The sequence below is a fragment of the Puntigrus tetrazona genome, chromosome 11, assembly GCF_018831695.1.
Source record: "Puntigrus tetrazona isolate hp1 chromosome 11, ASM1883169v1, whole genome shotgun sequence".
NCBI classification, from domain to species: domain Eukaryota; kingdom Metazoa; phylum Chordata; class Actinopteri; order Cypriniformes; family Cyprinidae; genus Puntigrus; species Puntigrus tetrazona.
Window position 1 is genome coordinate 23219300 of NC_056709.1, and position 13084 is coordinate 23232383.

A 13084-nucleotide genomic window follows, 5' to 3' on the forward strand; every position below is an offset into this window, starting at 1 on the left:
ATATTTTGCACAAATCAAAACTGAAATCGTAATTTTGTAGTCTATTGGAACAGCAAGTTCATTCATTAATTTTTGTTTTGAATTATGAAAATGGTGAGTGGCAATGGTTTGATAGTCTACTTTGTCTTCCTTTGATATATAGGGTATTTAATATTAGTTCTATAGTGCAGAGTGAACTTTTAATTAAAAATATACACAATTGATTGACAATATACATTTATAAATTTATAAATTTTATAAATTCAATAACAATTTGTAGCCTATTTAATTTAATTTGTAACAGTGTTTTAGCTTGTTTTTATCACATATAAAGCAGAAGCTTCATGCTAGAAGTTCAACTAACGAACTAAGAAGTTTTAAACTACTTTTGGCCACCAAAAAGAAACCAGGAATTAAAATGTTTTTAAAATGATGATTATAATTTTATTTATTATTATTATTATTATTGTTAAATAAAAAATATTATTTGATATATATTATTTATTTATTTGAAATGAAAGGGGGAGGGAGCAATTGATTTTGATGACCTTAATCTTTGCTTCCCTGTTAAATGACTAGTTGGTTGTTTTTTTGTTTTGTTTTTTGGTTGTTGTTGTCGTTTAGTGTTATTTTTTGGTTTGTATGTAATGATAACGTTAACGAGTTGAGGGTTTTCTACATGAATTTTCTTGGGAGTAACACAAGGCAGTCTGAGATCTGTTTTCTTGCATATATCTCTTGAAATATGTGACAAATCACAGACAGTTAACAAATTAACAGTCGTCAAGATTCTCCGTGTGGTTGTGACTTACAAAACAGTCTCATACTTCTTCCTCCATCTTCTTCTCTTTCAGCTCAGACAGGATTGTGATTCAGCGCTATTTATTTCCGAATCACAAAGGAGTGTGTGCCAAGAGTGAGCTTCTGAACACATTTGTACTTACACCATGTGGTTGTTATGAAGGTTTTATGAGCCAGGACTATTCAGTCTAATTTATTTCTCAAATGCCAGGCACACATCCAGGATGCAATTTATTGACTGATTATTAAAGCATTCACTGGCACAGATCAAGGTCTCAGCATGACGGCAGCTATATCAAACAGCCGACGCACATACAGCTGGCCTGTGTAGCTTAAAGAATTAATATTTCCTGGTTGTTTTAGATGTGTTTTCCAATCCATTGTTCAGGTTTTTATTAAATTACCATAATTGTATTCATTTTCCATTCTTAACTATTTTTATACACCGTTTTTCTATATAATTGCTTATCAGTTTATTAATATTTGTTTTAGATAGATAGATAGATGGATGGATGGATGGATGGATAGATGGATAGATAGATAGATAGATAGATAGATAGATAGATAGATGGATGGATAGATGGATGGATGGATGGATGGATGGATGATGGATAGATAGATAGATAGATAGATAGATAGATAGATAGATAGATAGATAGATAGATAGATAGATAGATAGATTTTTTACAGATCATTTTTACAGTGTAATATTTTATTTATTATATATAATCGTTTGACATTTGTACTGTATTATGTAAAATGGCACAGTTTGGATCTCATATGTATCAGTCTGACATTAATTCATAATGTATAGTAGCATATAAATATATTTTGACCTTGTTATGATAAGGCACTTGTGTTTATGTTTAATGGATTAACCATATAACTTTAACCATATAGCTTTATTAAATATCACACAAATACAATAACAAATCAATACAGTTTTACCTGGAAAAATGCCTAAAAACTGAAAAAAATGATAAAGCTGTACGTTTTCATTACACTGCAAGGTCAATTACATTTTACAAGTATAACATAAAAAAAGGTTTTTACATTTGTCCTTTTTAAACCAACATGCACACAAATAGTGTTTTCCTAAGGTTTAAAGTTGATTTTAAAATGTGTTATTTTTTTATCACAACTGACCTTTGTTTGTTTCTAGAACACACTACAAAGCGTCTCTACAGATGTTCCTGAGTTGTTGTTCCCCTTTTGCATAATGTTCTTGTGCTGCATTGATATTTGGCTGGTCAAACTGTAGTCATCATCATCATCATCATCATCATCATAACAGTTCAGTCGCGCGCTCGCAGGAAACCGCCTAGCCTGTCTCCTTGACACACCCTTAGCTATTGTTGGCACAGTATGCGCGCGACAACCTTGACATTCCCACACGCGCGTTCAGTTGCACGGTGATACCTTGTGCTACGTGGATGCATCGTCGTCCTAAGGAAAAGGGAAAGAAGAACAAGCGGCTACTGCGGATAAAGGAAGATGCACAAACGCCGAACAGAGTGCAGGTAAACACACGCGCACGGCCATCGCGCATCCCCATATAGATGCCCACAGCACCGCACGCGCGACACACTCCGCTTATCCACCTGTAATGACAGATCGCTGCTCGAAGCCGTGCATCGTCCCGGGAAACGGCGAGGAAAGTACGCTTCACGTGAGAGATGACTGAGTGAGTTGCGCGGATGTTGGAGACATGGAGAAACGGGCTCTTGTAACGGCGATCAGCTTGTCCATGAGCCTGCTCGCGCTCATGCTGCTGGTCACGGCGATCTTTACCGACCACTGGTACGAAACTGACACCAGGAGACACAAGGAGAACTGCGACCAATACGGGTCGGAGTCCAACGACCAGAAGAACAGGGAGATGCCCATCTATCACCTGCCTTTGGTGGACAGCGGGAACGCGAAGCGCAACCTGGCTCTCATGAAGCCCATCCATGTAGGGAGTAGAGAGGAGGAACTGCTGGAGAACTGGAGAGCGATTTTGGGCATGGGCATTTTGGAGACGGAGTGCGGGCGTCCGCTTTTCTCCACCTATTCCGGACTTTGGAGGAAATGCTATTTCCAGGGAATGGACAGGGATATTGACAAACTCATTTCGAAGGGTAAGACCTGAGCGGAAAGTTGATTTCGAAGCAAAACACGACGCACAGAGCTCTAACGTTTGGCTAGCTCTGGTTAGGGTTGGAATCCGTTCTGTTTTTTAAGTAACAGAACCGAACGATTTTCGAATTCCTTTCTGTTAGGATTCTCAAACGTTTTCTCTTTTTTTCTGAATCTGCTACAAACAGTGTTTCCTGCACTGAATCTCAGGCGCGCGACTAGAGTAGTCCGATTCTCGATTCTTATGAGTAGGTTCTTTTTAGTTAACTCAATACCACAGAGTGCATGCCTATAATGCATTATATATATATATATATATATATATATATATATATATATATATATATATATATATATATATATATATATATATATATATATATATATATATGCAAGATTGACGAATAATTAATTAAACTGAGTCAGCTATTTTCAATAGACAGATTCCCGAACAAATGATTCTTATGAGCTGGTTCTCGCAGTGAATCAAAACACTTATAAATCAATCGGAGATGTTTTAACCCGCTGCTGTTACTCAAGACTCGTGGGGCTTAAATCAATGCAGCTTGGTTGACTGACAGGACGCATTTACAGATACAAATCTGAATATTATTGTGACATGCGGTAGCTTGATTATTATTTTTTTGTTTAGAACTATATCGCCTAGTATGCCGACTAAAGATAAAACTGTGCAAAAAAAAAGATATATAAAAACCATTGCAACAGCTTCACACTTCACCGTAAAATGATTTCATAATTATCAAACATAATGATTAATAATGACGGTCTGTATGGTGTTGCGTCAAAAACATAGGTGAGTGTGGATGAATATTTAGCTTGTGCAGACTCGTTTCCTGGAAGAAATATCGATTTAATCCTTTTTGTTCTGACACTTATCCGAACTTAAGCTTAATGGACTTTTTGCTGACACCAGTGCCTGCCATTTTTTCCCCTCTCTCTCTCTCTTGACCTGTTTATTTTACTGCAAAGGCACTTTCTGCAAATCAATTTCATGCATGATGAATCTCAACAGAACAAAACTTTATTAAATTGCCGAGCAAGCCAGCTGTTCTGCAAAAGTTTCCTTTGAAAGAGATGAAAGTCTCAAGGTGAAAAAAGGCACAGGAAATGAGTGATGATTCATAGTCAATACAGATTACAGAGATCTGATCATGTCAGGATTAAAAGCGGAAGCCGCGTGCCTTCTTGCATTTAAATCAAGCCCAAAGTCACACAGATCACTTGACCTTCAGCACCCAGGCGTTGATTTGTGACACAGCCTATTACAGTGAGTCCCCGAATCAGCCCATCAAAGAAGAGAGGCACTCTAAAGAGCTTCTCATCAGATCACAATGAAATTAGCGCAGGTTGAGCGCACCATGGCAACCGGAAGATCAAATTCCGGTTGCCAAACTCTTAAAATTTTGGACTTTTATATGCGTCGATAAGAGTGCGCTATATAACAACGTTATTGAGACTATATCCCATTTGATAACGATATTATATTTTTCTGAATCTGAACATGCATTTACACACCAACATGTATAGATGTGTATACATTTAGGCAGTTTGCAGAAGTTCAAATCAAAGCAAGTTCCACTGCATTAGCACGTTTTACCAGTTCGTTCATTCCCTGTGAATTGAACCCACCACGGTGGTGTTGCTAGCGCCATGTGCTGACATTAAAGCTACAATTTCATGATAAACTAGAATTATGCTCATGGAATCACAGAAAATACGCTACAAAACACATTTAAAATGCACTGTGACTGTTTGAACGGTTTGAATAGATAGAGATAGATAGATAGATAGATAGATAGATAGATAGATAGATAGATAGATAGATAGATAGATAGATAGATAGATAGATAGACAAAAACTTTGAAATCATCTTGCAGTAATCATGAGGTTATGGGAAAGTGGTCAACAGGTTGGGAGTAAGAGTTTTAGTATTCATTACAGTGCATGGCAACAACTTAGTATCACTTTAAGAAAACCTACAGAGGTGAATTCATTACAGAAGAAGTGCACATCTAGCCTTTTTTCCTAGGTTTCCTGTTGGCTTGGCTGTGAATAAAAATGCAGTCAATTCAAAGAAGGCACATTTCAGTTTCACCCACACATTTCTAAGCAACTGATAGGATCTGCCAGACTGAATTAATTTTTCAGAGTGAATGAAAAGTCATGCAGCTGACCACATCTTCTCGTTTTTGATTTCTTTCCTGCACCTGACTATCCATCTCAGGCTTGCTGCATAATCGCTGCAGTCTCAACACAGCTCTCGGAATTAGCTCACAATGCCAGCCAAATATGTGTGGTGTGAACCCAGGCGGAAATAATGACAGAAGGTCACTCTGTCGGGGAGGCGGGCGTTTCGGCAACGCTTGGCTCTCTACTCGGCCTTGGCCCAGTGCTGGAACGTCCAGGACAAGAAACACAAAACAAATACAGTAGCAGAGATTAGAGCAAACATTATAACAGCAACAAGAACGCAAGAATATTAAGCGGTTTTTGTGAACAGCTAGCATCGCGTGGCAGAAGATGTGGGAAGGGATTTAATTGGTGAGATCTTTGCAAAGCTGTATTTGAAGGGCAGAGTTTGTCCTTCGACCAGGCATGTTAAACCAGTGTGTGATCCCTGTGCAGGTATTGCAGACCGATGCACATCTGTCAAGTACCATTTCTCCCAACCCATTAGACTCAGGAACATCCCTCTCAACCTGACAAGGACCATACAGCAGGACGAGTGGCACCTCTTACGTAAGTCTTCCAAAGCTTCCTCGCCGCCTTCTACAGCTCTCGATAAGCATTGAATATTAAGCAGTGCATGCAAGCTATAGTTAAGTGTGCTTCGCATAGCAAAAAAACATGCAGTGTAATACCATGTAAAAGTGACGTAAATGTTGTTTTGACAAAAATTGGTTAAATGTATTTGCACAGTGCTTATGTATATGCGTATTTAAAAAAAAAAAAAAAAAAAAAAAGAACAACTGTAGCTGGAAGTAAAGGATACAGAGAATCTGGATTTAACCAAGTCAAAATAGACCAAAATGTATTTTAGATAGAAAAAAACTATTATTATAGCAAATATGAGCATGTCATTTTATGTTTAGTTGTTATTAATTAATTGTTATTTGGCTAGTAGTCCAGGCTGAGGATGTTATAGACCTTGAAATATAATAATTCCCTTTTTCATATATAAAAAAAAAATATACAGAGTAAAAAAAAACATTTTCTAAATTCTGAATAATGTGTGCTTCACACAGAAAGTGCTAGTAAATTTCATAAACAAATACAACAAATCTGCAAGTAAACACATTGAATTGATGACAGTTCGAATGTCGGAGTAGAGACGGAAACAGTGTTTTCTTGTGAATGAACTTTAGCACTCTTTGTAAAGTAGATTGTTGCAGTGTATTAAGCTTTCTTTTTTTTACCCATTGTGAATGTACTGATAGACGTAAAAAACTGAACAGAAATATAAAGCAATGGCTTTTAAAAGTATTTTTTTCCTTTCTGGTAAAAAAGGTCTAAAAATATCAGTGCCACAAACGGTGCTCTGTAGAATGGCATCAGCTAGCATTGGCACAGAGCAAATAAAAGCCTGATTTTACTGTTTTAAAATCAGAGTTTTTGCAATTCAAGCGCTTTAGTTTCTATTATCTATTATACCAGTGAGAATACAGCTCAAGTGTTTTGTGCTAATGCGGTTATTACATGTCTTGTCATGAATATGTAATCATAACCTTTTCTTACATCTTCATGAGATGATTACGTGCCCCACGGTGCTATTTTGTGTACGCAACCTTGGTCAAATGTCATTTTCTGTTGGAAGGAATCTTATTAGCTCTTTATGATGTTGTAACTTAGCAAGTCTTGAGGGAGCCTGCGAGTCTTAATTACAGCCCTCGTTAAAATGCCTCCTAATTAAGCTTTTCTTCCTCCGTGCATGTATCCCAATCAGATTGTATAAAGCGATAAGTTAAACGTACTGAATCGATATTTGCAATCAGCAGCTCCCGGGCTTCTTTTCACGAGCGGTTACTGAGCTCAGTGAAAGTTCCTAAAGACAAGGTGTTACCCATAGCTGTGTAGCGTTGTTGGCGAAGTGGGTGGTAGTCATGGAAACAGTGTGTTTTTCTACGGTGTTCAGATCTGCGGCGCATCACGGCGGGGTTCTTGGGCATGGCTGCTGCCGTGATGCTGTGTGGAAGCATTGTGGCCGCCGTGGGATTTTTCTGGGAGGAGAGCCTCACCCAGCATGTGTCTGGACTCCTCTTCCTTATGGCAGGTATACAGTTCTGCTCACTCGCTTTTATTTGCTAAGTTTCTCTTCGTTTTTTTTGCTCAGCTACTTGTTACTCGTTTCGCCCAGTAGCGCACACTTTGTCGTAGGTGGTTCTCTTTCCTTTCCAAGTTGTTGTCTACCTTGTGCATTCTCCCACGTCTTGTCTATTTATCCGTTTATCTCCTTCTGTCTTTCATTTCTCGCCTTGTTTTATATATACATACATATACAGTATATATGTATATATAAAACATTTCATTTCAGTATCATTTTTTAATTTTGCAAGTTATTTTATTGCAGTTGCAGGTGGCGGTCTTTAAAAGTGAATCATTCTTTTGACAAATTTATAACGAACAATAGTTACATTTTTTACAGTTATTATTCTTTTGTTAGTCCATGTTGTTAATGATACAGCTACAAATTTAGATTTGAATAATGTTTAAATAAATGTTCAAATTAACTAAGATGAATCAGTGTTTTAGAATAGCTTTTTATTGAAGTTAGTCACATCATTATAAGGTAACTAATTGTGTTACTGTAGTTAAATGTATTTATATGTATTTTTATTGTCTGGGATATGCACAGGACGCCAAAACTTTGTCCGGTCCGAACATATACCGCCCTGCCTGACTCTCTTTGCACAGATACGATACGTCATACATCAGAAAGTAACCAGCTAAAGGGAAAACGAATCTTAAAAAGCATATAATTATTTAATTATATATAACAGCAACGTTCAGGGTTCTCCTATTACCAAATACTGGCACATATCGCCAATGAAATCTGGACATACTATATTTATCACGTCGTTACATTGTTATTGTCTGTTGTGGCGATTCACTGCCATTAACAACTTTCCTCCTGTGGCCTCATGGGATAAAGCACACTTTTTTCACCTACTTTCTTCCGCCTACTAACATGTAGGCTATTCATATTCTGACACAGCTCCCTTTATGAACGAGTCATTGAATCATTCATTAAACAGATTAATTACACAAATTCAAGTGACTCACTGCATCTGCCTGCTTCCATAGTATGGCTGCCTTTCAATCAGAATATTGCGACCTAGGAAGGCTGAATATTTCGACTGCCATATCATCAAAGGACATTTTAATCTAACGTATCCTTAGTAGACGGTCTTTGTTTCACATCCTTCATCTGGCCTTCATTTTTAAGGATGTATCAAGTGTATGAAAATAAATCTGAGCTCATTCAGTTTCATTATGTAAGGCAAGCCTAAAGGATGCAGCCTTCTGTTTAACAAGCGACTTATATATGCAATTATTTGCTAACAAAATCTGATTCTATGCCCATTCTATGCACTATGTACTCAACTGTGTATTGTATTTATTATATAAGGTAAATTTAAGACAAATGAGTGCATGAAGTGTACGACATTACAAGTGCTATGTCCAGGCACTTGAAGAGCACTTTTTTTCTTTTGGAATTTCCAGTGTGAACACTACGCAAAAAAAATGGCATATAGCGCATATTCATGCAAATTGGGACGTCAAGTCATTGAATCATTAACTTTTTCAAAATACTGAATCATTCAGGGAAATAAACAGCTACTTTGTGCTGCAATATTAATGCTGTGTCTTTGATCAAGAACTCTTATGCTTACGCACACATATTGCATAAGGTGCATACCAAAAGACGGTTCGTTTTTGCATTTTTGTGTTCGTTAGATCCGTAACCTCAAACCTTCCTCTGTGCCACAGGTATCTTTTGCACAATCTCACTGTGCACCTACGCAGCCAGTGTCTCATACGACCTATCCAGAAACCCTCCTTTCATCTACGGTCTGCCCAGTGATGTAGACCACGGGTACGGATGGTCCATCTTCTGTGCATGGGTCAGTCTGGGCCTAACGGTGGCGTCAGGTTGCATCTGCACAACTTATCCATTCCTGAGCCGCACAAAGGCTCTTCGCTCCAAAACGGCAAGGGAGTCGTCTGTATGAGCGCCCCCTGGCGGCCCGGAGGACTCGGCAAAACATTAATCAGCACTTGGCGCTTTAATAAAACAGATTCAAGTGGGACTTCATGCTGTATGGAGCTGTTTTGAATGTCTTGTAGATTTCAGATAACTTCGTTGGGCCCACGAGACGTATCGGTGTTAAAAGGAACGATAACTGTTGCATTTCTCGTGTGTCTTCTACACACATTTGCTTACACATACACACACACACACACGTAAAAAAAAAGAGAAATACACACAAATATACCGTATGTGTGAATATAATGAACAAAACCTTTGATTTGAAATGGGTACGTGTATGTTTGTGGGTCGTTGTGATGCAATCATTCTCTGGATCAGGTGAATATTATACACAATATAAGGATCTGAGCCACAGTTTTTTATGCAAACCATCTGAAATTCGAATTATTGCTCTGATCACGGTCAGTTTTATTTTTTTATTATGCAATTAAAGCATATCGGTTTCCCTGCCACTTGCAAGCGGATACAAGTCGACTAACCATTGGCTCAAGAGCCGACGTGTCAAATGAAAATATCAAACAGCTGAAGAATTCAATCAGGGATGAACAGGACGCCTCATGTCACCGAAGTCACCACATCAGACAAATGTATAAAGGCATGATTGCATATATATCACCTTTGGGTAACAGCTGGTGGCTGATATTCAAAAAGATTGAAAAATCAAAGAGACACGAGAAGTCTTGAGATCTAAAACGTGGATATGCAAATTTGTGATTGGATGAAATGGCTGTGAAGATTCAGGACTTGAACTTGGCTGTCGCTAGCAGTGCAATCGTAATACGGCAGCATGTTTTAAGTGGATGCTCTCCAATCTACCAGTCTCGCTAACGAAAGGCCTCTCTTGACGTCACGTCCTTGTTGAAAATACAGTCCTTCTGTTCCACACGAAACAACCAGGATTATATTAACTGCTGGATATTGTTTTCCAAACAGCCAAAAGAGTTACTTATCCCTGACACTGTACTGTTTGCCTCAAAACTTCTGTTGTGTTCCTGAAAGTGTATCGTAAATAAAATATTATCATGATGAAATAAAGGTCTATGAAGAAACCAAATTGTTTCGTGTGAACTTCGGCAGCATTCGGGCTTAGGAGTCATTTTTGACTTTCGGCAATGCCAGCATGTTTTCTGCTTTCCCTTTTACAAAAAGAATACTACCTGTGCAGAAATAATAAACAATGCTGTCGACTTCACGTCTCATAACAGTTGGCCATTATGCCTGGTTCAAGAAAACAGTTTTTAAATGAGCAAAAAATAGAGGAAAATAAATTATTAATATAACTGTTGATGATATCAACTTTTAAAATGAGGGCAGTGGTGCTGAAATGTGAAGTATTTTTATAGACTGTGTAGGCTTATTATTAAAAAGTTTCTAGTTTAATTCAAATTTTGGTCATGCATGCGCTTTTGTCATATTAATTCGTTTTTGATCATTTCTATCAGGTCTAGTCCTATTCTGCTAAATGTTTTAAAAGCTGCTCTTTGAGAGTGAAATCTCAAAATTTACTTATTTATTTAATCCATGGTCATTATTTAGAAATGGCAAGAAAAACTTATGAAAGTATTTTGCAGTCTAAAATACATGGATATGCAGGATTCTGACACAAGGGGGCGCCAAATTATCATCAATAAACGTGCAGACTCTTGTCTAAATTCTAATATATATATATATATATATATATATATATATATATATATATATATATATATATATATATATATATATATATATATATATATATTTGGTCATAAACCTATTTATTGTGGTGGACACACAGCTTTTCCTTCCGTTGAGCGTGCCACAAAACAAAAGCAACAAAAAAGAGACAACACTCAATTGTTGAAACGTTATAAATAAAAAGATTGTATTATCATACAGATAACATTAATCAAAATGAAACTTACATGTACTGAGCACTCGCACAAGCGAGGGAAAACTACTTGAATGCATATGTAAAATGTACTGTAAATGAGGCTGGGGGCCGAGTGACTGGTGCTGGAGTAGATACACAGTGTCATCACCCGTGTGTGCACAATGATACGTCCTGACCAAAAGATTGTGAAAATAGAGGGGGAAGAAAACGTGTCCTCAAATGGGTAAAAATAGTGAAACATCCTGAACTTTCTATCTGAAGACTGAACACTATATACAAGAAGATTAGTTTGCCAGTGTCACAGTTGTCTTTATGTCATACATGTTGTTCTTTGTGAAATCTTCAAAAATACAGTCTTTTCTTCATAAAGGGAAGAAGTCGCAAAAAAAAAAAACATAGGAGAGATAACATGCATTCCTCATATAGTTGTAATAAAAGAATAAAAACGATAGATTCTGAACTTGCTTTTGCACAACGTCAAAACATCTTCTCATAAGTCTTTTTGCCTAAACATAGGATCTGATTGGATGTACTACTGTGAAACTACTGGTACCTGAACTAGAAACATGGGGAAACCTCAGAGTCTATTAAAAAAAAAATAATAATAACACAAGTTCGAACGAACACACAAAACACATTGCAATACATTTGATATCATTTTAGACTGTCCTCAGCAAGCGTCTTCTATAGGACGTCTGTGGAGCTGAGCTAAGAGTCAGTGTCCCTTGGAAACAGGCTGGAAGGTGGCACAGCATTTTCTCTTAAACTCAGGACTTTTTTCAGGTTACTTGAAAACACTGAATACTGTGTTAAATCCCAAATAAAAGCTTAAAAATGCTCACAAATCTACACGTTAATGGCCTAAAATCTGAAAAAAAAAAAAAAAAATTGTTTGTTTAAAAACACCCGTTTGTAGGCTCAAAAATGCACTATTTCCATCTTTAACCACAGATTCTGAGTTCATTTACGCTACTTTTTCTGCTTCCTAAACATTCCTCTACTGCAAAATGTTTCAAGTATATAAATGAGATTTAAAACGACAGTGATCTTTGAAGTGCTATGTGACCAGAGGACCTAAATGTTGTCAAAAAAGTCATTTTATATGTCACTTGAATCAAATCGAATCTGCTGTTTTGTCATATCACAGATTTCCCTAGCCCGGCATCAGTCAACCAAATCCATAACATTTCCATACAACTTATTTTCCTGAAATCTGTAAAAATATGTAAAATGAAAACAGCAGAAAAAAACAAAACATCAAACATAATGGACAACATCCGGCTGTTTTTTTGAACCCTTTTCTCCTGTCAGTCCTATTTACGAGGATTTTAAAGACGGCATCCTGTCTGAGGCTCCATCTCCTGCCTTATTTAGAAACCCTTGATGATGCAATAGGCCTCCATGGAGGAGAAGATGATGTACATGAGCCAGAGACTGAAAAACAGTGTTGTGGTGAGGATCTTGGGATTCTGCGGGCCACCCAGTTCTCCTCCGATCTCGGGCCGGCGGCGGTACATGAGGACTGCGATACAAATGAAGGCAAAGATGGTGAAGAGGGTGACGGAGAACGCCAGCGTGCCGGGGTCCACGCGGAAGTACTGGCCTTTTGATTGGTGAAATATGGCAGCGATGGACCAAGCCACTCCGATGCCCAGAAAGACGTTCACAGCATTGCTGCCCGTCACATTGCCGATGGAGGCGTCAGCGTACTGATCCTGGATGGCTGCCACTTTGCTAGCGAATGTGTCTGATTTTGAAGGGGTGGTGAGAGAAAGACAGAGAGCAAGAAATATTGTCAGGCTGCAAAAAATAGGCATAAACACATGGATGATCATGAATCATTGTATGAAATCTGTAAAAATATGTTCAGCTCATGTTTTGCCCAAAATTCCGATTTGTTTTTAGGATCATTAAGCATTTGCATTGTGATTGTCCCAATACTGCAACAATGTATTTGATGTGATTATTTTAAGTTTTCTTTTTAACATTTAAAGATTTTTAAGCATTATTTTTAAATATTCATT

At 37.5% G+C, this 13084-nt stretch overlaps 2 protein-coding genes across 10 annotated transcripts in view; one reads left to right on the forward strand and one right to left on the reverse strand.

Moving 5' to 3' along the window:
* The first annotated feature begins 1735 nt into the window (after window positions 1–1735).
* tmem178 (transmembrane protein 178) lies at window positions 1736–10241 on the forward strand. 2 transcript variants are annotated; one of them, XM_043252852.1, is made up of 4 exons: window positions 1736–2900; window positions 5545–5658; window positions 7052–7189; window positions 8908–10241. In XM_043252852.1, exons 1-4 carry the CDS (start codon window positions 2489–2491, stop codon window positions 9147–9149), a joined length of 906 nt encoding a protein of 301 aa, XP_043108787.1. In that variant the 5' UTR covers window positions 1736–2488; the 3' UTR covers window positions 9150–10241. The 2 variants fall into 2 exon arrangements, with proteins under 2 accessions (XP_043108787.1, XP_043108788.1); XM_043252853.1 differs by lacking the exon at window positions 1736–2900 and adding an exon at window positions 3334–5460.
* A 782-nt stretch (window positions 10242–11023) lies between these two features.
* slc8a1a (solute carrier family 8 member 1a) overlaps window positions 11024–13084 on the reverse strand; it is a 35011-nt gene continuing 32950 nt past the window's right edge. For all 8 annotated transcript variants that reach the window (XM_043252440.1, XM_043252439.1, XM_043252441.1 and 5 more), the window contains one exon: window positions 11024–12807. In XM_043252440.1, the coding sequence (XP_043108375.1) occupies window positions 12431–12807 (377 nt within the window). In that variant the 3' untranslated portion in view covers window positions 11024–12430. The remainder of the gene's footprint in view (window positions 12808–13084) is intronic.

What these genes read in the sequence shown, in the direction of transcription:
- tmem178 (XM_043252852.1), top strand. Translation starts at nt 2,489, where the DNA reads ATGGAGAAACGGGCTCTTGTAACGGCGATCAGCTTGTCCATGAGCCTG. An exon ending in GGACGAGTGGCACCTCTTAC is followed by an intron (nt 5,659 to 7,051) that starts GTAAGTCTTCCA and finishes TACGGTGTTCAG; the next exon opens with ATCTGCGGCGCATCACGGCG. An exon ending in ACTCCTCTTCCTTATGGCAG is followed by an intron (nt 7,190 to 8,907) that starts GTATACAGTTCT and finishes TCTGTGCCACAG; the next exon opens with GTATCTTTTGCACAATCTCA.